General features: G+C 51.7%; 8 protein-coding genes across 8 annotated transcripts; 3 read left to right on the plus strand and 5 right to left on the minus strand.

Annotated features, from left to right (window-relative positions):
- Nucleotides 1-3240: 3240 nt before the first annotated feature.
- BCR38DRAFT_338707 (uncharacterized protein) lies at nt 3241-4197 on the plus strand (the record flags this gene model as incomplete). The annotated part of the gene is made up of 1 exon (XM_040855637.1): nt 3241-4197. One exon carries the CDS (start codon nt 3241-3243, stop codon nt 4195-4197), a length of 957 nt encoding a protein of 318 aa, XP_040717360.1.
- A 1860-nt stretch (nt 4198-6057) lies between these two features.
- On the minus strand, nt 6058-7908 carry BCR38DRAFT_430160 (uncharacterized protein). Its single transcript, XM_040860020.1, has 2 exons — nt 7637-7908; nt 6058-7478 (listed from the first exon to the last, which is right to left on the minus strand). Exons 1-2 carry the CDS (start codon nt 7719-7721, stop codon nt 6286-6288), a joined length of 1278 nt encoding a protein of 425 aa, XP_040717361.1. The 5' UTR covers nt 7722-7908; the 3' UTR covers nt 6058-6285.
- A 259-nt stretch (nt 7909-8167) lies between these two features.
- On the minus strand, nt 8168-10884 carry BCR38DRAFT_430161 (ELMO/CED-12 family protein). Its single transcript, XM_040860021.1, has one exon. The coding sequence runs from the start codon at nt 10598-10600 to the stop codon at nt 8399-8401; it is 2202 nt and encodes a 733-aa protein (XP_040717362.1). The 5' UTR covers nt 10601-10884; the 3' UTR covers nt 8168-8398.
- A 6029-nt stretch (nt 10885-16913) lies between these two features.
- On the minus strand, nt 16914-19087 carry BCR38DRAFT_179375 (general substrate transporter). Its single transcript, XM_040853920.1, has 6 exons — nt 18884-19087; nt 18603-18825; nt 18391-18547; nt 17923-18342; nt 17752-17867; nt 16914-17698 (listed from the first exon to the last, which is right to left on the minus strand). The coding sequence occupies exons 1-6, from the start codon at nt 18903-18905 to the stop codon at nt 17056-17058; spliced, it is 1581 nt and encodes a 526-aa protein (XP_040717363.1). The 5' UTR covers nt 18906-19087; the 3' UTR covers nt 16914-17055.
- Nucleotides 19088-20227: 1140 nt separating this feature from the next.
- Nucleotides 20228-21433, minus strand: BCR38DRAFT_179345 (cytidine deaminase-like protein). The gene is made up of 3 exons (XM_040853919.1): nt 20669-21433; nt 20494-20575; nt 20228-20417 (listed from the first exon to the last, which is right to left on the minus strand). Exons 1-3 carry the CDS (start codon nt 21022-21024, stop codon nt 20358-20360), a joined length of 498 nt encoding a protein of 165 aa, XP_040717364.1. The 5' UTR covers nt 21025-21433; the 3' UTR covers nt 20228-20357.
- BCR38DRAFT_465299 (uncharacterized protein) lies at nt 21230-21911 on the minus strand (the record flags this gene model as incomplete). Its single annotated transcript, XM_040862698.1, has 3 exons — nt 21230-21621; nt 21676-21726; nt 21756-21911. 3 exons carry the CDS (start codon nt 21909-21911, stop codon nt 21457-21459), a joined length of 372 nt encoding a protein of 123 aa, XP_040717365.1. The 3' UTR covers nt 21230-21456.
- A 1083-nt stretch (nt 21912-22994) lies between these two features.
- BCR38DRAFT_179342 (uncharacterized protein) lies at nt 22995-23344 on the plus strand. Its single transcript, XM_040853918.1, has one exon. It carries the CDS (start codon nt 23052-23054, stop codon nt 23238-23240), a length of 189 nt encoding a protein of 62 aa, XP_040717366.1. The 5' UTR covers nt 22995-23051; the 3' UTR covers nt 23241-23344.
- A 755-nt stretch (nt 23345-24099) lies between these two features.
- On the plus strand, nt 24100-24747 carry BCR38DRAFT_484036 (uncharacterized protein; the record flags this gene model as incomplete). Its single annotated transcript, XM_040863694.1, has 1 exon — nt 24100-24747. The coding sequence occupies one exon, from the start codon at nt 24100-24102 to the stop codon at nt 24745-24747; it is 648 nt and encodes a 215-aa protein (XP_040717367.1).
- Between the last annotated feature and the right edge of the window lie 30 nt (nt 24748-24777).

Below are 24777 nucleotides of genomic sequence, written 5' to 3' on the forward strand. Positions count from 1 at the left end.
ACTACGCTTCTGGGTTCGATGAAGCAAAGCAGTCTTCTCGGCGTGCTATTTATGAGGTTTGACGGTTCAAGCAACCCCGAATATTTACAGCCATGACCAGCATACTCTAGCAACACCAGGTTAACAATCAACTGCACTACCCACTCGACAAGCACAACACCAAACACAGATCCGATTGGCATGTTTTCTTTGCTGTGCTACAACATTGCAAGGTGACTAGTCACAAATTGTTTGAACAGTCATATCTGATGGACTTAGTTGCTCCTTGAGACGTTTATTGGAATAGCAACTTCGTTCGCGCGCCATGTCACCGCAATCTGCGGAGACAGGCACCCCACGTAGTCGACTAGTAAGCCACATAGATTTGTGTCACCACTTCGACAAGCACTGCATGATCCAGTTCGGTGTATTGTCAGTTGACAGGTATGAACCGAAACGTATTGATTTTTTGACAGGACTACTTCAGAATACACAGTGATTTGGTTAAATGGCCCACATCCACGTTATATGTACATATACCTATGACAGTCCAGACTCGCTCAAGGCATCAGCGAACAATTACTCCGTATCTTGGTTTGGGACCAAGTGGACCAAGGTATACTGCTTGCTAGTTAGGTCTCAACGGTGATGGTGGTTGGTCCATCTTGCGATTCTCGGGCTAGTTGTGAGCGATATAGATAATCACATGCTCATCGTTCCCCGTATACGGTGGGCTTCGCATTGACCTCAGCCACTATTATAACGTTCAAATGGTTCTGTTAGCTCTTGAGTTCCCATGGAACGTCGCGGTAAGACTGGCGGGTTGTAATATTGATGGTGAGGAGGTTGCCATCAAATAGAACCGCAACTTCGTTGCCGCTGTTGTTTGTGATGCTTTGAAAACCCAGGGTCTTCCAGCCTTGGCGCTTGCTTGAGCCGCATAAGATGCAGCACTAGCAACCTGGCGCATTGCATTATATACTCAGTCGGTGGAACTCGATTTAATATGCTTTACCACCCCTTGCTTGGAGGATAACCGGTTTTGGCGGGCATTGTCGGCTGCGCTGTGCCCCTTTTGACGTGAGATTGTGAGATTGAAGTAGATTATGCGCATAGCCGCGCTCACCACGCATGGTCCTGAGATATGAGGGACCCCGTTTCAGCAAATGGGTCCGGTCATGGAGAAAACCGATACCGTCCATTTGATCGACCCAGATCCCTGCCGGCTCGGATCAATTCGTGTGTCAATAGATCTCCCGGCGGTAAAGAGAAAACCCTGCCCCGAGCACAATGCTCTCTCACTTGATCAAGCGGTCAAGAGAATTCGGCGTTTGGAACGGCCCTCGAGAGACCAAGTGAGGTAGGTGGGGGAGGAGTTTGAGAAGAGAGAAGGGATGAATCACTTCCTGATTCCGCCAAAGTGTCAGAATACTCCGACAAGTGTGACGAGGAAACGCAACCAAAACAGTAAAAGTCCCGCCTGGCACGCAACATGATTGAACGCAATGGATGACGTGCAGCCGAACCGCGCTATGCTGAATGGATGCGCCAATGCACCGCCAAATAGAGTGCATCTGCATTGCTTGATGATCGCTTGGCCTGCTCCAGTGCTTGCGGGGATGAGCTTTGTTGCTCTAGGCGATTGAAGCGAGGGGCAGGCAGCTTCGAATCACAATGGATTTCGAGGTTCGAGCCAAGCAAACCAAGACCCCGGCCTCGCTTCATTGTTTTTATATTTGCTTCTATATCGTCCGATCTTCAGGTAGCGTCTCGCTCGTGACTGCTAAGCTGTGTATCAAACATGCAGAGCCCAAGAACGGTGGCAACACCAACCCCGAGGGCATCCTTTTGTCGTACCATCCAGTGCATCAATGTTCCAGGCGTTGTTGATCTGAAGCAGCTCGGTTCAGGCATGCGCAGCGACCAGTTCACCACCGAGTCAAGAGCGCTGTGGTCGTGTGCTCGTGTGTGTGCACGTGTGCACGAAGTTGGCAGCTGACCAAGAGCAATGATATTCCATTTACACAATTCATTAATTCATATGCTTTCCTGCGTGGTTGAGGTCTTGCACGGTCGTACTCTTGGAGGTAAACAATATTGCCTGCTGAAGCCATGAGAGTCTGTTCAAACTCTGGCATGCTGGCTTCATGCAACGGAACCAGACCAGCGGATTCGGTGTTGACACAGACGAGGGACAGCTCGAGTTTGACTTCAGTATTTCCGAATTATTGCCTTTGCTAGAAAAGAGTCATCTCGTGGCAATAATTATTGCTCATAAAGAATGGGCCAAACACATGGTGCTTCGTGCCAGTATTGTTTACGCCACACTTTGTTGGCTTATTATTCCTCTGAGCGTTGATAGTCTTTCCCAAAGTTAAGGGTCCAGGGCACAATCTACTGATAGCTAGGCGGGGGACAGGGAGTGGATCTGCATCTGACTGCAAGGTTGGGGGGGCTTCGGGGGCTCCTGACAGGCCTACTAATGAAATGCTAATGCCAAATGTGAATTAACCGGTTGGGTCCAAAGTATGTCTATGTCCTGGTAGCTGGTCGAGACTAAAACATCAAACCCCTCACCTAGTCCAGAGCCCCTTTCACATTGGATTGATCGGTCCCCTCCAAGGCCAAGCCAGCAATCTGGGGGCCGTCATTTGATCTCTGCTCGAGCACATATACTTGCGGTGAGCGCCATCGCATCGCCCATGGAGACTGGTCGGTAGCGCTTGCGTGTTATGTGGTGGATTGGACTAACCAACTGGATCTTTTGTCCGCCTGCGCAACTTTGGACCTCACTGTTTGCACTCATTCCTCACCCGGGATCCAGTCGTACCATCGCCGCGGCCCTCCTCACCTAGACTTCACCTCCAAACCTCAGCCAAACGTGCCCAGGGATTTCGCTGGGGGCGCTCTTTTGTGGGACGGCCCATTAGATTGTTAGGACGACTTGTCCATCCGACCAGTTTCAATTTTGTGCCTGCCACTTCCGAATCCCGATCGCCTAGGCCCTTTCGACACGTTCACCCACCCACCACAGTCGCACGCAGCCAGCCTACAGAAACATCGCCTCCCACGACAATCTGGAACCTGCATTCCAAATACCCAACTGTTCCGCCGTGCTTGTTTTGCCCCATTTCGTCGCGGTTGCCATACTCTCCTCCCAATCTGTGACCCGCGTCTTCACCTCCTCGTCACAGCCGCCTCTCTCATGAAGATCTCGCAGCCAACTATTTCACACTAGTTCTCTCACCACCGACCTTCACGATGGAGCCTGTTCCGGAGACGGAGAGTTTGGAAAGATTCCGCTCTCCCCCCCTACCTACTCTACGTCTACAGCACCCCAGCGATCTGGATTTGAGTCGCAAGCCTCCGACGGTCCGACGGTCTACGGAACCACTGTCTCCGAGCTCGCCCTCTTGGTCCTCTCCGACCAACTTCTCGCTGCCATATCGACCAAGGAACGCCTCACCCCTCTCGGGATCCCACACGCGATCAAAATCAGCCGCCAGTCTAGCCCCTCCCACCATGTCCCGCACTAGATCCATGCCGGGCTTGGACGGGACCGGACGCGTTCTCTCCTTGCCACTGCTCCGTCCTGCCAGTCCGATCGGATCACCGAATCGACAGCGTCAGCGCCGCAAGCCAGCCGATGAGGTCTTTCCACCGGTGTCACCCATCCGGTCGTCCGTCTTCGAGAATGACACCAACAGCATCCCCGAAGGCAGTGCTTCGCCAACTGCGGCAAACACAATTCATCACAGGCGCACGTCATCCCCCTTTCGCCACTCTATCCCTACTGCGTATAGCATCTCATCGTCAACGCCCTCGACCCCGTCTTCTGTAGCAACGTCTCCCACGTACAGATACGAGACGAATTCGAATGGGTACAGTTTCCCCTCTTACTATTCTTCGTCCATACCCTCCACGCCTACCTCGGTCAGGTCTCGGAGTCCCAGTATCTCTAGTTTAGAAACAATTCCCGACTCCCCAGATGCCGAGGAGGCCGCACTGGAGGCCGAGCGCATTGCCAAGCTGCGAGCGGCAGCCGAGGGTTCGGATAGCGAAGAGTCAATCGAGGGAACCCGAAGCAGGAACAGCCTGGATGTCCCATTGCGAGGCCGGACGCTAGGCATGGGATCGAAGGACAAGCGCAAGCGGTGGAGTGTGTGTGGAGCCGAGAGACGCGGTGACCTGGATCTGGAAACGATATGGGAGGATTGATGCCGCCACACGAATGGGCAATGTTGCGGATGAGCTTACGGAATTCATGATTCACGCTCAAAGGGCGGATCACACCGGCGTACATGCATTTGGTTCGGAGGCGTTTTGTCACAGCTGTTCGATACCCTGCTGCATTTGCATTTCATACGGCATAATGGACATAAGCAGAACGCAGACATTGTATAGCGAATCTATTGGTTTTGTACGGGATCAGGGTTGAATTGTGCTCCCGTTCCACTGTACTCTCGATTTGGTGAAGGCCACCCTGTTACTCAGTTTACAGTGGGCTGTAAGGTAGACCGCCTCCCCTTATTTGCCCAGTATTCGCCCTTCTGTCAGTAGTCAAGTCGCAGTTCAAGACGAGCTAATGGAGCACCGTTCCTTCTATATCAGATCTGGAGGACGTTGAACTTGGATAGGGGTGGGGGGGAGTAGCGGCATGTATAAGAAGGATATTGGCTTTTGACAATGTGCAATCAAATGGCTATAGGACAGGCCGTCTCCACTCCCGTTATTTTACATCAGTCCATTGTGGAAACCTGACTGTCCCTCGTTACGAAATTGTCTCCTCACATTGGCGTAGCTTGCGCATCCTTATCCGCTACCGATGCTGCTCACCATACTTCACTTTGTCGAGGTTGTCAAGCCCAGCGAGCGAAACTTGGACTGAGAGAACTGGAAACAAGAGAGACCTCGGACTCAACAACCTGGTCGATGTATGCGTTGACCCGGTTTCGATAGCCTCCCATAGGAAGTGAAGACGTACCCAGGATGCATCTCGGTAATGGCTTCAGACAATTACCGAGCATTGCTTCTTCCACTCAGTAGTTATCGACCACGTCTTATAGCAACGATGCCGCTGTTCTTGCGTTGGCTACGATGAGAGCTTAGTATCAGCTCCTCCGCATGGTCCAGCACGTCATCTGGCTTGCTGGTGAGCCCACCATCGCTCCCCTGGTGGCAGACGCATGTCCAGATCATGTATATCACCACCACGGTGACTGCGAGGCGGCCTGAGCAGACAGTGGACCCATTGGCTGTGCTTGTTATATCATCTTCCTTGATTCAGGAGAAGGTTCAGCTTAGAGACCAGGCGACAGCGGCCAAAACGGTGCGCAGAGGAACAACTGTGTGGACCACTCCATGTTCCCATCAAACGTACTTCCCAGCAACAGCCAGGCAGAAGAGCCGACCGACCCGATTGGTTATACTCCAATTGTTCCCGTAGCCGCTGGCAGCCAGCCAGACACCGCCCGCCTGTCACCGAACAGTGAAAGACGCCCCTATCTTTGAATGCGCACGAGTCCAGGCGGCATTTACCACTCTCGTGGCATACTCTGCTTTGATAAGAGAGTCTTGCCATAACGAAGCAAACTCGAGGACAAGCCCGCAGTCTCGAATATGTTTTTCAATCAATCCCGTCGCCGCTGGCGTCTTCTCTTCTTGGTCTTCGTCTTCCTCTGCGTCGGAGTCATGGCATAATGGCAGTCTCTCGACTTTGGCAATTCCAACGAGTTCTTCCACTTCCGGCATCGCCACCTCTTCATCAACATTCTACATGGACAAGCTCAACTGGAACAGAAAAGACTCCCCCGTTGTTGCACACCTCCCACTCCTCTCCCTCATCATCGTCATCGACAATTCTCCCCTATGAGTCCCAAGCAACCCCCCTTCTTCTCCTGCCACACCTCCATCCGTCCCACTTCTAACCCCTATTCCAACCCCACCACCACCAACTCGTTCTCCTTACCGTCCTCCTCGCCGTCCTCATCCCTTACGACCCTGTATCCAATGTTAGCGACCCAAGCTGTCTTCGACCCAGCGATAAGACCAGTCCTCACAGCGCACCACCATAAATTCGCACACACCTTCAATATCCTGTCCTGTATTGCCTCAGTGAGTCACTGACCGCCGTGAAAAGACCGCTGATTAAGGTATTCATTACCACCTAACTAACTGGGTATTCTCATTCTAAACCATCGAACCATCTGCGCAGTATGCCCAAAGCAGGCTCCTCTCTCCAGGTAGTGAGATCTCACTGTCCCTTGACCACGCAGCCGTGCTATACCGCAGCACGCATACCCTGCACTAAACCTCATGCCAAAGGTTCATCATGCCGGACTTCATCTTCTTCCTCGCCTCGGCAATAGCCCTAATCTGGTTCTCCAAATCGGTAATCTTTTCCTGCAACTTGGCATTTTTCGCCACCTCGTTCTTATGAGCCTGCCTCGCGGCGTCCCGGCCCCGCTCAAGCCCATTGGCCTTGGCGTCGTGTCGTCTCAGCACTGCCTTCAATTTGCCCAGCCCAGTATCGGACAGCTTCTCGCCTTCGACGGCGCTCATGCCTTCTTCGTAGAGGTGTCCTGCCACTCCCGATCCCGGAGTCGTGGGGTTGGAACGCTCTTCTTGGGAAGACACGGGCGTTGAAGTCGGTGACGTGGACCGACCAGCACCGTCAAGCCTCTGCCGCTTTGAATGGACCTGCTGTGCCTCGGGGGGTTCCGCAAACAAGACCCGACGGACTGGCTTCTCCGTAAGCGCCGGCGTGGGCAAGCCAAAAACCGTGGTATCATCATGTTTCTGGGCGGCAGTCGGCGTCGCATACGTATCCTTCTTCGCCCCCTGTTGCGAACTCTGACCCTGGCGCTGGCTCGAGCTGTCGGTAATTACAGCCAGCTGCCTCTCCTCATCCGACGACATATCCCCAAACTCATCCTCATCCTCATCGGTCCGCTTTCGCTTCGACCCAGTTCTAACAGCAGCAGGCTTCTGTTGCTGCGCACTCCCCCGCGACGATGCGGCATCTACAATACGAAACAGCTCTTCCTCCTCACCTGCCGACATATCATCCCCAAACTCATTCGCGCCCAGTCCCGGAGCCGCACTGGCATGGCTCCCGTCACTCGCCCTCAACGTCGCACTACTGCCCCCGCTCGCGCCCGCCATCACTACGGGTAGCTCCCCGACCGGCGTAATCGGCGTCTTCCCACCGCGTGGCCCCTCCGCCCTCGGCGTCACGCTAGCGCTCAGCGTCGTCTGTTTGAGCCTTTTACTCGGCGTCTTCGGTACTTTCAAATTATCGCCACCGCCGCCTACACCAAACAAGGCTGCCTCCTCGCGGGGTCGCGCATCCTCCGCCCAGAGGAAGAAGTTGCATTTTTCTGGCGAGCCGGCGCGGCCTCTGGTGCGGTCCTTTTGGCACGTGTAGAACCAACGGCCTTTGTTGTTGGTTTCGCGTTTCACTTGGAACTGGATTGCGGGAAGACGGGGTTGGCAATTGCCTGGATAATGGAGAAGGGATTGGGGGTTAGTAAGATTTCTGGAGATGACGCAGGAGCGTGGGTGGGACGGGAGTAAGGTAGTATCGGTATAGGTATAGGTGTAGGTGTAAGAAAATATATATATATATATATATGCTGGTAAAAATTCGAAGACTTACAAAGCCATTGGCCCTTGACGAAGGCGCCCTCATCGGATTGCCTGGCCGGCGTAGCCGTGTACCCTAGTTGGTGCTCTGTCGGCATTTATCCTCGCCTCAGCAGGGTGGAGTTGTGCTTGTTTTGCAGCAATGCAATACCAGATTGGCTCTGAACCCTGGAAATGCTGGAGAGATCTCCCTGAAGCTGAGATCTGGGAAGAATCAGGGACCCAAACCGAACAATCCAGGTGAAAGACAAAGAACGTCTCAACGGACAAGTGCTTAGTAAAATCGGCGGGGGTGTTTGCTGGTTGGCGCGGTAGTGGGAGTGGGGCCAGCCGTTATCTCAGCTGCCGGTAAAGTTGTGGGGGAATTCCAGCTGAACCCCGCTGCGAGGTATTGATATGTACTTAAGTATGCGGGCCGCAACGCTGTCATAACTTAGGTATCCACAGCAGGCCACAACGTATTGGCGGTGGAAGTCCAGAGTTTCATAGACGATTCCAAGACTATCAATGGCAACGAGTCAGTAGTACAGAGCTTTTTTGATATCATATTTATAGGCCAGTCCGAGCTACCTCAGGAATGGCGTGCTTTTATTCCGTTGGGTGTATTCGCGTCATGAATCGCAACCCCCAAGCAGCGAAAACGCGCAAAATCAACTACGCTACATCAAGTCCGCCATCCGGGCCAGGGTATATCATATATCGCGCACACACAAACTGTAAACCAATAACATACAATCACGCAACCATCCGAGCCACAATTCCAAACGCTTCCCGCTCACACTTGGTAGTAGTACTCGGCATCCAGCCCCTCTCTGCTCGGCACCACGCCCGCCCCCGGTGGTGGCCCTGAGTACGCTGCCTCCATTCTGACGTTCAGCAGTCTGATCTTCAGACCGTAGTCTCCAACCAACGAGATCAATTTCTGCGTTTCTGCCGTAATGGGCGCTTGATCTAGCAGCATTAACAGACCGTCAAGCCATTCCGATGCCACACTGTGGTTCAGGGGGTACAGAGTCAGCACCGGATGTTCTTTGCCGTCTCCACCGGGTTTGCTCGCGTCCTCTGGGTTGCTGAAACTGAAGATGGTGATCTTGGTGGTCGACTTCGACGGCCCAGACCCGGCCCCGTTCATCATGGGCGTTCGGAGTGTGGACTTGTTCGACTCGCTTCGCGCATCATCGTTGGTCGTCGACACGTTTGACACCACCGAGCTAATCCTGCTCAGATCTACCTTCTCATCCAGGACTTCCAGACCCGGATCATGTCCGGTCCGCAACGCGAAATCGGAGAAGTGCAGCCATCGACGGTTATGGGACAGTTTTGCGTATCTCCACACGGTACCCTGGGCGGCTCGGCGATTCTGGTAGCTCTCATTTCGACTCTCCTTTGACGGTGTCGGTTTTGAGAACCAAGCTCCCTGTAGCAGACACCGAATTCGTTGCTCTTTGACAAACGAGAGGGATTCCTTCCTCAGATCGTCACGAACTTGATTTAAATGATGACCCCAGTTGTCGTCGAAGGACAAGTCCAACAGCTCCATCTGGAGTTCTCGTAGTCGCGAGCAGTCGAACTCGAGCAGTTCATCCTCTACCTCCAGGACATCCTTCGATCGTCCTGCCGTGCCCACCGCTTGGTCTACCAGTATCCGCACTAGCTCCGCCACCTTGTCGAAATCGCTCTGGTCAGCGCCAGTTGCTTTCCATAGTCGGAAGAAGGATTGAAGTCCTGCCGTGTGCAATCTAGACCATTGTAGGAGCAAAGGATGGTACAGCTTGTCTTGCTGCTTTCCATCGGACAACTGATAGCCTCTCAGGTCTTCTATCCCGGTCTTATCGCAGTCGAAATGGTCGTACAGGATCAGGGTCACGGCCAGGCTAGACCTTGCAATCGGACAACGCTCTCTCAGAGGCTTGGTCGACTGTTCTAGGAGCAGTTTCTGGAACCCATCTTCGTTCTTCCTCACGTAGTCCGTCAGGTCCATCATGCCCAAAAAGCCTGCTGCTTCAAATTCGCCGGCTGGGCCCTCCGTTTCGAAGCCTAACCTGCGCCATTTCTCGGGATTGTGCCGCCTGCTCCCCTTCTTTCCTGGTTCTTGGTTCTCCTCCACCTTGGCAACACCGTTCATGTAGTCTCGGTTGGGTGCACTAGCAAGATGCAGTCCCTTGAGTGCGCGTCGATGCTCTGGCCGCTCAAGGTCGACCCGAACCTCTCGCCACTTGCGCAACAGCACCTTAGTGAGGGATTGGAACTCCAGCAGGGGATATGCAAGATCTTGCAATGCTGAGCTTTGCATGAGGTTGTATACGGCCTTGATGAGTCCCAGATCCTGTAATCTCCGGATGAACTTGGGCCACTCGTCCGAGACGCTCGATTTGTTGCCATTGCTATTGCTGTTGGTGCCATTGGTTCCACTGGCGGTCGCTTCGCTGGACACAGCATCCCTTATCAGAGCATTAATCAGCATGAGGGCGTTGGCGCAGAGAGCATGGTCAGCTGATTGCAATTGTTGTATAACCAGGTCAAAGAACTGGGGGTATACGGCTACGGCGGGCTTCAGGGCACGGAAACCAAAGGTGCCTGGCGTTCGCATGGCACCATTGCGAGTCTCGGACTGGGAATGGCTCACTAGAGCGACAAGTATGGACATGGCGCCGCGAAGGATGTTGACCAGAGGATTTGTCACGATGAGTTCCACGACACGCTCTACTAGATCCCCAGCTGTTGGCCCCTCGAAGATGTCCCAGCCCATGTCCACCTCAAGCAGCCGACTGAGACTCTGCAGTGAGTATGCAAGTGTGTTTCCTCCCGTGCTCATAATTAGTCGTCGTAGGATAATCAGGCCGCCCGAAGAGATGAATACATCGGCAAACGCGGGGTCGTTGATGGAAGACTGCAGTTTGAAGACAGCCATCTTGCGCGCTGCATCCTCGTCGCTGGCTAGGCGTGAGAGCAGCGCCGGTATGTCTGCTTGATCCATGGCGAGTCGCGTGGCGCGTGTTACGAGGTGGAGGCGATGGGAGCCGTTATCGTGTCGTGGTTGGGACGCAAACACGATTCACGAGAGCGACAGGATGCGGATAGCTAACCTGGTCGACCGCGACACCGAAATTGAATGTCACTTATTCATAATTCGCAACTTCGTGTCGTGCTCGGGAGGATGTATGGTTTGGCGATCTAGACGTTGGTCAGAGGGGGGAATCGGCTGGCGATTGGGTTTGATGCAATTCTTCAGGGGAAAATTTGGGAAGGTTGTTCCTGAATTGGGGGCCGATACGCTATGGCCTACCGTTGACTCTAGCGGCACACACACACATCGTAGCCCCCTACATTGAAATAACGCCCTAGTGCCCCGCACCTGCTGCATGTGAGCGTGTCGACGTACAGTCTCTCAGGAGCTCGAGCCTCTGAAGTCAAGATCTTTGTGGTCTTTGTCCAAATAGCCAATTTCGGAATTAGGGATTCCATTTCCTAGCCTAGATCTAGTGATTCATGGGAAACGTGCAGACGCCTCTTGGCCTCGTTCTTAGCCAGCTCAATTCGCCCACGTCAGTCAAACGTTTCTAGTGAAAGGTATAACATGCCAATCGACCTCAAGTCCTCGGCTTGGGGTAGCACATACCAGCTCATAAGGTCCATTTCGCCTTGCACTTTTATCATAGACATCACCCTCTTCAGTTCAGCCATGGATCGACTTGCGATCTGCGTATACGCAAGTCCCATATAAATATGTCAGGTAACGTGAGCTAGAGGCAGCTTGTAATATTAAATCTCTTACCTAATCTGAACATCCACATCTGAATAGTAGTTGTCTTCTCAGGTCGCATTAACCTGAACTATTCGGAGCAAGGCGCCGTGGGTTCGTACGATGGCGGATACCATCGCCCACCACCCCTTGGGTAAACTCAATTAAGTGGGCTATGGTGACAGCACTACAAGTTCAGCTGCACACAACTCTGTGGCTGATGTTGGACACTTGAAGTTGAATACACCGTTTTGTAGCCATTTTCTCGCTCAATCATCGTATATCCTCCACTTTACTGTGCGAACACTACGCGTACTTATAGGGGCCGTTACATTTGGCCCCAACTCGTCAGAATCCGAGGACTCGATATCCTCCTCCTTAATTACTGTACCACTGCCTCACCGTTTCTAACGGATTTTGACGCTTAGTAAGGGAATTGGCTTTCTGATAGCCAGTACCTCAGTTATATTCATGAAGCGGCCGTTCGTGTTGGGCAATGTCTTATCTTTCTTGCCTCTGTTCAAGCGGTCTAATTCCTCCTTTAATGCAGCATTTTTGCCACCAACTCGGCCTCTATGGCCTTAAACCCCTAGTTGATCGCTCCTCTAGTACTTATGCCGGCTGCGAGGAGATAAATTACGGATTTCGCGGCTTGCGTTTGATGTTGAATCGCTGTCTGGCTCTGGATTATTAAGGGGCTTAGGGTAACTACCGCGGTTTTCAACTACTGGCTTGATTTCTGGATGCCGTACGGCTTTAGCTCTGGAAATTAGCTAATTACCAGTCGTACGCTAGCCAGTCTTAACAATCCTCCCGGCCACAGCCTGACGTGCGGTAGTGTAGCAGGGTAAAATTGACTTTTATCAACTGGCATCCGTTGTTCTGCGCAACTTACCGACCTTGGCTCTATCATGTTACGAACCATTGGTTCTCACAGCCTAACCAACACAACAGGCCCGTTAGTAGACCTATAGGCACCCCACTAAGCAATATCGGATCAGGAAAAGAGATGGTCCCAGGTTGCGTGGCGGGATCATCGACGCTCAGAGGAAGGACAATGATCCAGAGTGATCCGCGTAAAGGATTACCCGCGATTTAGGAGAGTCTGGGGGATCATTAGAACTCTAAGAATCCGGTATCGTTCAGCTAGATCGGCGAAAAAAGAAATAACTAAATAAGGGAACCGAAGCCCCAGGCTTTTATAGTTAGTACTTTTATAGTTAGTAAATTCACCATGACTCCAATAGAACCGATTGGCGACGTGGGAATGGCCGTTTGGCAGGAGGTGTTTGAGTGGGGATGCCGTCGTCAAGGCCACAGTCGTTGCCAGCACCTTCTCGGCCGAGTCCTTCAAGTCGTCGGCCTTCCCTAGAAACTGAAAATCAAGGCAAATGGGCGTTCCGGGATGAAAAGGTCACAGAGTTTGCTACGATGCTTTTTGATGCCAACCAGGGCCCAGGCATCTCGGCCGAGAACTGGGCTCTTTTTGCCTGCGTCTGCGAAGGCTTCCACTATTCTACCAACGATGCGAGAAACCATGTGAAGTGTGGGCATCGCTAGGACCCGCTCGGGCCGGATAGATTGGACACTGATAGCCAGAGACGTCCCCAACCTCTGCACTTTACCACTGGTGACCCTTATGGATTGGATGCCGAGTTCAAAATCATGGTCGACCGACGGGACGTGTTTATGTTCAACTAGAGGGAGGATGTTGGTGACGAGAGACTGGCCATCGCGCAGCAACCCGACCCTGGTGTCTCACCCGTCGTAGAAGGTAAAACTGTAGCCGACCGAGAGTGAAGCGCAGTACGAGGCGGCCGGGTGAGGAAGAAAATGGCAGTAAGCTTTGTTGGAAGGGAGGAGTATATCAAGGCGAAAGTTCTTTGCTCACCCATCACCATGGACGTAATAGGCCACGGGCAATCGTTGCTCTTTAGTGGAACCCTGTCATTCACTTGGTCCAGGGCACTTTCTTTTCTAGCGATCTCCAATGTTCTCGATCCATGGTTGGCGCCAAGAGTTTGATGATTTCGTCGACCTCGATTACCCTATGATGAAGAAGCTCAAGCTGTCCTGTCTAACTTGCATAACGACTCGAAGGGAGACGAGACATACTTTCACGGTATTAATTGCGTCCAGGAGACCATGGCTCAACCTACCAGCTGCCATATCGACCAACTAGAGCAACCCAATTGTCGTATTTGGGGCTGAGCCGGATATTTACTACTAATGGATTGGCTGCCTTTTTTGCCTTTCTCTACGAGGCGCGTACCTACCTTGGGGGACTGGATAGTCCCACCCTGCCATACACCCTGTTGAAAACTATCACGCAAAAGTCTTGAGGGTCTACCATTGCTTTCTCTGTCTCTGGTTCCATCCCTGGCGACGGCCCCTTCCAGTTGACCAACATCGTCCACCACATCCTTCGTGTCAAGGGCGAGCAGGAGGAAGGCGAGGCCAGTAAAAGCAATATATTCAATGTGGCGGATCTTGAGGGAGAGAAAAGCGACTGAAACTATATATTGCATAAGTATCATACTTTGAGCAACCCGAAGACCAAGGCCGAGGTGGAGAAGCATGGGGGATCTATGGGCGAGCTGATGAAAGAACTTGGCTCCCGGTATGCTTATAGCCCGTCCAGATGTCGACACATTCCGCGGCCAGACTATCGGTGACGATAGTAGAGAGATCGTTGTCAAACAGATTAAGTGTAACATGGTTAACGGCCCTGGCCGTGATGCCTTGTGCAAGCTGAATGCTGATACCTAGGCATATGTCAGTTAGGCTTTTGATAAGAAACATAATGGGTGGATGATGCAGGGGCAGAAAGGGCCCGAGCCGACTCAGCGCAGTGTGAAGCTTAGGTTTTGGCCGTCAGGGGGATGGTACGACAGCTATGAGTTTGTGAAAGGCGGCAGTCGCATCTGGACATTGGTTTTTTTTCTGCTGGCGTGCGAGAAAGCAGGGAGGCGCTTCATGCATCTTGCGCAGTAGTGCAGTGATGTTGACTTCAGCCCCTGCGAGCCGGTCAGTCATTTTCAAGTCTTTGTCTCCAAGTCCCAAGCCTATAGCACCTGGTCCGCATCTATGCACTTCTTCGTCCAACATCCTAGAACAAAGACCGCACCAATATCGTTAGGGTCATGCCGGTTGGACTCACGCATCCCGAAAAAGACAAACCCAGCCACATGGCAAGATCCTTCCTCAATCCAAGCTTGCCTTGACAGTCCAGAGTAGTGTAAAACAAGCCGACAGATACTATAATCACAGCCATTCACACTTCCATGTCCTCCATAACCAGGCCATCTTTCATATCCAACATATGATACACCTTTGCGCATATTTGCTGTGGTATCGTCTCCTGAAGTTCCAGATCATAGTCCATTTCCTTGAGAAATACGTCCAGCTCTTTAACTAGCTTATTCAACATCTCTCCGGTGATCAGTTTTCGTCTAGAAGATGCCCTTGGCTTACAAGGAGCACGCGAGCGAGAGAGAGAGAGAGAGAGAGAGAGAAAACCGACGTACTGAGGTCGCAAGTTAGTCATTATTCTATACGGCTTGTTTTGCTGTGACCTGGTCAGGTCCGTGACGCCCTACTACGTTTAGTCTAACACCCTGCTTATATTGACTGTCCCAATCTCTGTTCTTCCTTCCCGATTGCAGAGAAGATGACGGGAGCAGTTATTTTCGGCCTATGTTGGCATATTACGGCACCTAGAGAGACGAATCGTCGTCGGATACTGTTTTCTCCATAATGCACCTAAGTACTCAAAGGGTAGGACTACTCAACGTGCAAGAAAACTCTGGGTGGCTTGCGCGTCGTCCTACCGTACCAACGGTCGGTCGCTCGTGTGGCGGCCCTTTGGTTATGGTCATTATCGCCACATTGTATGTCGTACTTAGCCTGCTATGCCACCCAGCTCATCCTCATTCTCGAGATCTTAGGCGCTGCATTATCTTCGCTCAACCCACTACAGGCCAGCCAGTCATACTTCGAGATGAAGGCCGATGTGAGGGAACTCTACCTCGTACGGCGGGTTCTAAAGCACCGAGATCGTTACCTTTGCGTGTATTAGCACGCCTTATCGTACTTACGACCCCAAAAGAAGACCCACCCCTCGCTCTAACCCTTCTCGTAGAGCTCGCCGACCTCCTCAGCACTTGTTTGGACGTCCTCGACAAATTCGAGTCCTGCCGGGATTTTAGAACCGATCTACCTCATTTGGTAACTTAGTTCGAAGCTAAGAAACCCCGTTTCCAAAAATAGGGCCGCGCCGTTAGTGTCCAGCGAGATCAAGCATCAGACGGCCATGCAGCAATACAGACGAGACCCTTATGCAACCTAATTCGGGAGTAGATGCGTCTACTTGAGACAGGCTGCGTTCCCGGATCCGGGTTCAGCCCTATCGTAGCGGCACGCCCGAATCTGAAAGGAGTAGGCCTAACTAGGCGCTAAGAGACAAGACGAAACGTATGAACAATTCGGAAAGCTAGTACAGAGTTTACATGACATGGTACCACCTGACGGGGTCAAGGGTACACACCTGGGATACGGAGGGCCCGTGGCTAGCAATTATGTCGGAGACACGAGTAGTGCGCTTCCCCACCCCGATTAATATAGAGATGATTTAACAAATATTTCGAGGTAACTACGCCGATACGGGGGCTTTAAACGCGAGAGTTGCAGCGGGTCCTAGTCCAGATAGAGGAGAATATCTCAGGTTAGCTATCTTACTACACATACCGCTAAGTAGCGTCGCCGAGACGCGAAGGGATGTGCGCGCCCAGCTTGTAGGTGGCTATAATCCGAATAAGCTTTTTCGATAACTCCGTTCGGAAGAGACTGGACGACATATGCGACTAGATCCTAGACCGACTGGCATTCCGTCGCACCTGCCAAAATATGGTGTTCGAGTAGTCCTATGTGCAGGTCGCAATCGCAGATGCGTCAATGTCTGGGCCTGCAACTAGGGACGCGCCGAGTTGCCGAAATGATGCTTCGAAGTCTTAGTTGCAGAATTTCCTTATAAACTGATCCCAGCCGCGCGTAATTGCCGAATATCTGCTGACAAATACTCCTTGCATACATGACATGCATGTATACACTCCCGCTGAACCTTCTTCTTTACATCCATACGTAGTGTACTCTTGGTTGTATTGGTTCTATCAACCACAACTGATAGTGCATATTGGATTGAAATACGGCACTCAACATGTATGTCTGGCCAGGTACATGTGCGTTGGCCAGGGTGTACCTTCACTTTGACGCTCAGGGGTTTAGACTCGACCATGTCACCCGACTCAACCTGCGTAATTGAGAGTTCATCAGAGAGTTCGACTATAACTCCCTTCAAATAGATAACAACCCTGTAACGACACGTATTCTGTATGGCCAGTTGCCTCATTGGGTTCGTTGGGTTGCTAAAGCGGCTCGTAGGCACGGTATGCCATACGATGCCATACCATAGTAGCCCCAAGACGAACGAATGGAATACCCCGCTTTCGCCAGCAGATTTCTGAATTGGGTATATTGGAGTCAGGGCTCCTGCACGGTATCTCGAGTGATAATTGGCTCACGATGCCTTTGGCATGCAAGATAAAGCTTCCGCCATGGACCTTGAGTGCCAGCCCCTGCCACTCTGAGCAAGTACAGCCTTCCTCCAATATATATTTCCACTAAGTACGTAATTATACCTTCTGATCAGCAGTAGCATTCTCTTGATGAATCGGCACAACCAAATACTCTCCATTCTCCTTGCGCTCAGCAACGTGTTGGATCTTCTCCTCGAGACGCGAGCCACCCTTCTTGGTAGTCCACGCATACGGGGCCCCCTTAGCAAACAGGCCCTCGATTTCTTCAATTGTTTTCCCGCAAGTTTCGGGGTACGTAAGAAACGCCTGGGCCGCAGCAGCGATACACAGCACGCCAAAAATGATGAATACCTTCCAGGTAATAGTGACGAAAGCCGGCGGCGTGAAGAGACCCAGGGCAAAGTTGAAGAGCCAGTTGGCCTCGGCTGCCATGGCCATGCCCGTTGCGCGGGTTCCCAGACTCCAGACCTCGGCGGCGTAGATCCACGCGACGGGGGCTAGGGTGAGGGCGTAGACAATAATCAGCAGGTAGCTAAAGGCGATAACGGTATGCGAGGCTGCGCCCTCGACCTTGATGACAACGTTGGCGTTGCCGTTGACACCTTCAGGGACGGATACACCATACGAGCCGAGCATGCCTCCCACTACGAAGTGGCAGATGGCCATGCCAATAGATCCCCAGATTAAGAGGGTTCGTCGGCCGGTTTTGTCGATGAAGAAGAACATGACAGTAGTGAAACTAGTCCCCGGTGTTAACGTGGGGGATTCATGGGGCGTGAGCTTGCAACTTACATGATGAATAGCGCATATTGCACACCGCCAGAAATCAAATTGATATCACCAGAAAGTCCAGCCATCGAAAAAACGTATCCAATGTAGTACACAATAACATTGGCGCCCGACATTTGCTACAAGTAAACTGTTAGTTCCAACATACACGGATAAGTCGAGGGCGTCACATACCTGCCATGCCTGGACCGAGACACCAGCAAGTGTTCTTTTCCACATTCCATTTTTGAAGAACATCTTCCATCCATTTCCAACCTCGCGTTCTGCTTGCAAAGTGGTAGAGATCTCCTCCCATTCCGCAATAACCAGGGGGTCGGCACGGTTACCACCAGCCTGGATATCGGCAAGGGTCTGGATGGCCTCCTCATCGCGGCCAACCTTGGCCAGCCAGCGAGGTGAGCGCGGGAGGAAGGGAAGTCCGACCATCAGAAGAACGCAGGGGATGAACTGGGTCCCCCACGCGGTGCGGAATGAGGCACTGCTTCCGGGAATCCCCTTCTCGATGAAAGAGCAGCCGTAGCCGATGAAGTACATGATCAGGATACCCCATTCGATGGCGAGTTGCTGGATAATGACAAGACGGCCTCGGGTTTCCTGCACAAGTTAAACGCCGCCTTTCACTGAGAGTCGATCATGACTCACTCTTTTCGCAATCTCGGCGAGATAGACGGGAACCTGAGAAGAGGTGATACCGACACAGACACCGTTCAGAATGCGGCCGGCAATGAGCGTGCCGTAGTCCTTGCAAGCAACCTGAACTGCCGTGCCCATAAGCCACCAAAGACAGGCGAACATGATACTAGTCATAATCTCAGCAACTCTTCACACTCAGCGCAAGAATAGTGGACGCTTACCTGTCACGACGACCCCATTTGTCTGAAACGGGGCCGGCGATCAAGCTGCCGAGCACGGATCCAGCAGCAAGAGAAGAGCCAATAGCGCCCTGAACTAGACCTGACGGGTTATTGAAGTAGTTGATATACTGCTCCGTGACGACGATGGCGGACATGGACGAAATGTCGAAACCGAACAGCATTCCGCCGACAGTGGCCACGATAGCCACGAAGTACGTGTTCGCTGCAGAGGCAGGTAGGTTAGTATTGCAATACCGAGCTCTTCCAAAAGGCGAACCTACTGATTTTTGGAATTCTCGCCATCGTTGCAGCTCTAGCTCGATGGTTCTGTCAAGATGTCAAGGAGGGATGAGACTGAACGTCAAGCCAAGCAGCTATCCACGAATGGTCCGGAGGGGATGCAGACGCTATATATGGCCCGTTTTCGTGAGCTTGTTCTCCTTGTAAACTGGCATACATTGTAGCTGAATTACGCCCCCAAACCGGGCTGTTAGCCGGGGGACTTACGAGATCTTCTCCCTCGTAAGCAAGCAGCTAGAGAAAAGTTGGAAAGTTCCCCGGGCTTCTGAAAATCTCCTACGGGTAACGTGGAGCAAAGGGGGAGCTAAGGGCCGAGCCCGGGCTGTCATAGGTGCGGAAATCGAGTCTTAGAAAGCTGGGGACCCCGATGCATCCACAGCGAAAGATGGAGATATCTTGTTCAGCAACCATGACTCGTTGGGTTGGTAGTAGTGTTGGTGGAGCTGACCCCAGCAGTTGCCCTCGTTTCTTATCCAGCAACTCTGCTCGGACCGTTCAGAGGCTCCAGCTGTTGCCAATGGCCCATGGGGTAATTGATTATACAGTGGAGACGGAAGCCAGTAATGACGAAGAAGGTACTTTTACCTACTCTCGTGTTCGGGCCGACTGACAGTCTCTAATTAGCGCGCATAGACTTGACAGAGTCTCGAAACGTCCCCAGAGGTTCAACGCCATTTGCTAGCTTGGTTGAACATACCACGGGGCTGCATTCAGCTTGGCGTGTTCGATAAGGCCACAAGCAATGCTACCATGGTAGTACGACGTCAAGACGTCATAACCATAAATGCTTGAGGAAGTTCATTCGGTATTTGTCAAATCTCTGCATGGCTCACTGGATGTGAGGATCAAATCGGGTATGGCCTTTATGTTAGTTCAACAGCTGAAGTTGACGATGTCACCAAGACGTTGTAAGTCTCGGACTGAACCGTGCCACACAAATCCAGGCAACTGACCGCTTCTATTGCGGATCGTTCCTCCCTGAACTTCTCCAGACTCCGCAATATCTCCGCCGTGGTTCCCGCAACTCGCGAGCCCGATTTGTGGAGCTGACTTTAGGATTCATGTCTCTGAACGGAAGCGCCGCCCACGAGGAATGAGTCATGGGAAGATAGGGATGCAAATTATACAAGCTCTGTTTGTGGGCGAGACGTGTCTGGCGGGTTCGATAGCAGTGAGGAGGATACTTGCGATTCATTTTGCTCAATAATGAACCGACTGGATAACATTGAGGTGTCAGGAAGGGATGTTTCAAAAACTGTTCATTTATAGTCCGAGTCCTTTACTAAGACCAAGTATGAACCGAGTATATAACGTCTCATAGGGTGGGGTCGCCGTTTAATGCTGGCTGATGCAGCCAGATCAAGCTTCCCACGTGGTAGTGCAGATCCATCAGTTCGGAACACTCGTACAAGTTCCTCCCAGTATGCACGTAATCGTGCTTGTGAGTCTGATAGCCTATGATGTTCGTGGTCCTGGTGGTGGTAGCGCTTCTGGGCCAAAGGAGAGGGGCAGGAGCTGTAGTAGTGTCAGCATATATATATATCTAAGTACTCCTCCCCTAACTAATCCATTGGTGAAGGTTGGTACTCACTTCTTCTAGTCGGCGTACGATAAAGTCATCGTTTTTGTCAAACATGATGATAGGTATGCTGAGGTCGCAAAACTCGCGGATGCTTGACGACCACACATGTTAGACAGCTGAGACGTGGAAGCCAGCCGCCATTGGATCGGCTTAAGGCGGAACCAGAATTTGAGGCTGCACTCACAACTGTCTGCACATGCCGCAGGGACTGGCTGGAGGGGATATATCCGTGGCCACGGCCACAGCCTTGAATTTCAGATGGCCTTCGGTCACACCCTTGCCGAAGGCCACTCGCTCAGCACAGGTCCCCACGGGATAGGCTGCATTTTCGACATTGGCACCGCTATAGTAAGCCCCATCGACTGACATGATACCTGCGCCAACGCGAAACTGGCTGTATGGGCAATATGCTGTCGATTTGGCGTCAACGCTGCGTTTGTGCAACTCATTGAATTCAGCGGTAGTCAGCCCGTAATCTTTGCAGGTGCACTCGACCTGAGACGAGTTTGCGCTGGACAAGATTTGTATGCTAGATGCCATCGTTAGGTATAAGAAGGGGGTTTGAATATTGCTTGCAGCGTTCGATGAGAAGGCACACTTTGAGAGTTGGAATTTTCACCCTTGGGAGGTTGAAGCAGCGGGTAACCTAGATATCAATTATGAGGTAGGGGCGGGGATCACCGGAATGCGCCCGCCATATCAATCACAATCACTAAGCCACAAACTGCGCAGTGACCCACTCACTCAAAGCAACAAACAAACAGTATCACAAATCCGATATTTCCAGATTTACTCATCCTGCAACTTGCGTCTTTTTATAACCATCCTCCGAGAATCATCTCAGGACCGTCATAAATAGGTACCGTCAAGGATTTATCGCCCCGCAAAACGTAAGCTCATGGCAACGTTAGGTGTCTTTCTCCGGTAACCGTCGGGTGAGACTCAAGTTGATTTACGATGCGCCAACGTCGATTACCAGATTTGAACCTGTGATGAGAATTCCGAAGCCAGGAACCCGGTCACTATTGCGACCTCCTGTGTGTTTCCAGCTCTCTCCAGCCCAATGTTGTTTTGTTTGGTCTGCGGCTTTCGCAAGGCTGATGGTGGGAACTGGGAGGTCATTCCTTTCACGTCGAACTACACTGCGCGTCAGTTCATTGACGAACCTCAATGTGGAGCACGCCCACGTACGACTTCAAAACTGACGCCGATGCCAATTTGGCCTACTGAGATGCGGTTGACCTAACTCCAGTGCCCTTGAGTATTGCCACACCGGCTGTGACAGCACCCAGGGCCGCATGAGAAGTCATAGTAAAACAGGGGCCCCAAGTGCCTCCGTTTGTGCTGCTAATAACAAAGATGGATCCGTACTTTGAGGTCTTCGGCGCCGCATTCGGATACAATTGCTTCTTGGTCAACTTGGCCATGGCTGCCGGAGCATATTTGAGGGCGAAGAACGGGGCCAGCGAGTGTACCTCGAAAAATTGCTGCAGATCGGTTGAGATAGTTTCATGGATGGACGACGGCCTCCTGGGACGAGGTTGCCAAGATGTCCAGTCGACCAAATGTATTCAGCGCTTTGTCAACCAGTGCTGTTGTCTCCTATTCCATGGCGAAGGTTGAAGGGAAAAGGGATTGTTTGGTTGTTGGGGAATTTCTTGCCGAAACCATCCACAATTTTCTTGAACTCAGCGGTGTGGTCTTTCTCAATCTACCCGGTGTCAGCTTCTGCTTCCAATATCGGCATGCCATTCAGAACACATTCCCGCTAATATCGACGCAGCACCGTGTGCTATTCTAAGTATCAGGCAATGTGGATCAGTCACCAAAGATGGAAAATCGGTGGCAACACACTTGCTAATTCACGAATGATGGCCTAAGCAACTGCTTGCGAAGCTCCCGTAACGACACAGATGAAGCCGAACTATTTATTTGACCAAGACCAGTAAAAGAAGGGCATATGCGATTTAGCATGTAGCCCTGCCAAGTCTCCGTCATGTGGGTAGGGATTGAGGTCTTCGGTGATGTCCATATTCACTGGTGAACCACTAATTCTCGATGAGTACCCAAAGAATGAGTCAGGGCAGAGCAATTCTCCGCGCACTACTGAGCATAGGATTTTGTTTGTCCTCAATACGGGCCCGGAGATGCTTGAACCATCAGGGCTGTCAATCTGCCTACACGCCACCGAACAGAACTCAATCGCTTGTGGTGGTGCCACTATTTCCGGATGCGCTCAAACTCTGGATCAGGAGTCCAATCACCGTCGTTGTTTGGCATTAGAGTGTGTTCCTTTGGTCACTGGAGATATCAGAGTTGCATACTATGCTTTTCCGAGGACGCCAGTCAATCGGTTATGCGCCTCAGCAATAAGAAATTATCTGATCACGTCTGGATCTGTAGATTAATCTCTCGAGGGCCAAGCTTCGGCATCAGGAGAGGATCTTAAATTGTATTTCTTAAAGCTTTCTGAGGATACTGGCGACTCATTCGTCGCTTGTCGAAACAACCGTTCGACTGACGACCACGCGACAGGCCAGGCTTTCCATTCATATCTATCTGAACTCATGAATCTGAGTGTCGTCACTTTGGCGGGGCAACAGCTACCCCGCAATGCGTGCGCCGAGTCCACCGGCCGAGCTTTACGATCTCCCATTCCCGCTGTATCCCCACTCATCAAGGTTTATCCTGGAACAATTCAATCAATGATGCCATGGGATTCAAACGGCCTCGACCATAGCAAATTACCGTACTGACAATGTGGCAAAGCCGCGCACTCGAGATCATGACGGCTATCTATGCTGTCCGATCGACCTCCATCTTCCTATACCACTGTGTCTCGATGATTCTACTACAAGTGACATCTGGGCCTATAATGTACTTTGTGGAAGTCCGCAAGTCAATAGTGGTCTGCAGACCTTCAAGGTGTAAGTACCGCTGCTGACAGGTAAGGATCGCCTAGGCTCCCGTCACCGAGACGGGCGTCAACTGTGTGAGTTCACGATTATCTCTTTTTCCAGTCGGAGCGGTATTGAGGTAAGCCCGATGAGTTTCTGGCACTCAATTCTTGCAACTCTGTCAGCGAGGTCAAATTTCACATGATCACCCTCGTTTTCTTCAGCTTTACGAACATGTCGTGTACTCATCAAGCCTAGAAAGAGCGGTTTATCCAATCTACGTAAAACTAATGCAATAAGATGACGATATTACCGCGCTGAGTGGGCTGCAAAACCCCACCTATGATCGCACAAGGCTTCCACCAGCCCCAGCAAAAGTTGCAGCACATTGTGTATTTCTGAACTGACGGCACTCAGATGACTTCAGCTGCATCTGGTTGCTTAAGGTTGTCCTATTTAGCAAGGACTGACCCTGAAACTTGGACGAACAGCCCCAAATCAAGTAATTCAGATGACGTGACGTCACATTGGGTGCCGGGCATGATATCGTGGGTAGGCATGGCTTTAACACCTTCGCTACCGCACCGTTTTGCACGTAGATTGGGATTGTATGAGTTATCTCATGTTCGCTTTTGAAAAATAAGTAACTACCTCTTCCATCGCAACGAAGATACACGAATTCACCGTACATATCACGCGCAATACACACCCAGCAGTCATGCCTCACCCCTTCAGTCCGGAAGACTTCCCCATCAACGAGGAGCGCGAGTTTGACCCGACGCGGACCATCTTCTTGAAGCAAGCCATCCACTTCAAGAAAACGGCGCAAATATTCGATGTAACGGGCAAAGTGCGCAAGTCGTTCAATAACTTCTCGCATTCGTTTCTAGATGCGACTGCGCGCGCGGCGAAACAAGCCGAGGATAACGGCCCCACGTACGAAATCAAGAGCTGTGGCGACATGATGCGGACCATCAAGACCATGACGGACAACCAGGGGGAGAAGGTTTGTGACCTTAATATCACCTTCATCTCGTTCGACTGCTCCACCGTCCGGTTCCCGTCCGATAGCAAGCACTCGCGGCATCCCATTGAGATCTGGCCTGTGGACGATGGGCGGGGCAAGGGAGATAAGCATGAATGTTTTGTGCGGCATAGTGTGCCTTATTTTTGGGATATGACGAGTGGACCGGTTGGGGTGTTGCATAAGTGCCTCAACCAACAGCGCGTTGAGGTTGCGAAGGTGGTGGCGTATGGCTTCGATAAGGATGCCATACTCGTGTTGGATGGAGACGAACTGGACGATGCGGTGGCGGTGGCGACATGCGTAATTTTGCTGAACGGGAGGGATTCTATGGACCACTGAATCTGTGTTTATGATTTCATGACATATGGG

The sequence above is a fragment of the Pseudomassariella vexata genome (genome assembly GCF_002105095.1).
Source record: "Pseudomassariella vexata strain CBS 129021 chromosome Unknown BCR38scaffold_5, whole genome shotgun sequence".
Classification (NCBI taxonomy): Eukaryota; Fungi; Ascomycota; class Sordariomycetes; order Amphisphaeriales; family Pseudomassariaceae; genus Pseudomassariella; species Pseudomassariella vexata.

Coding starts and splice junctions, on each gene's coding strand:
- BCR38DRAFT_430160 (XM_040860020.1), bottom strand. CDS start 7,721: ATGCCGACAGAGCACCAACTAGGGTACACGGCTACGCCGGCCAGGCAA. Junction 7,479..7,636: donor CGTCAAGGGCCAATGGCTTT/GTAAGTCTTCGA, acceptor TCCATTATCCAG/GCAATTGCCAACCCCGTCTT.
- BCR38DRAFT_430161 (XM_040860021.1), bottom strand. CDS start 10,600: ATGGATCAAGCAGACATACCGGCGCTGCTCTCACGCCTAGCCAGCGAC.
- BCR38DRAFT_179375 (XM_040853920.1), bottom strand. CDS start 18,905: ATGGCGAGAATTCCAAAAATCA. Junction 18,826..18,883: donor GGCGAGAATTCCAAAAATCA/GTAGGTTCGCCT, acceptor CTGCCTCTGCAG/CGAACACGTACTTCGTGGCT. Junction 17,868..17,922: donor TCTCGGTCCAGGCATGGCAG/GTATGTGACGCC, acceptor GTTTACTTGTAG/CAAATGTCGGGCGCCAATGT.
- BCR38DRAFT_179345 (XM_040853919.1), bottom strand. CDS start 21,024: ATGGCATCTAGCATACAAATCTTGTCCAGCGCAAACTCGTCTCAGGTC. Junction 20,576..20,668: donor TGCGGCATGTGCAGACAGTT/GTGAGTGCAGCC, acceptor GTGGTCGTCAAG/CATCCGCGAGTTTTGCGACC. Junction 20,418..20,493: donor TCGTACGCCGACTAGAAGAA/GTGAGTACCAAC, acceptor ACACTACTACAG/CTCCTGCCCCTCTCCTTTGG.
- BCR38DRAFT_179342 (XM_040853918.1), top strand. CDS start 23,052: ATGAATCTGAGTGTCGTCACTTTGGCGGGGCAACAGCTACCCCGCAAT.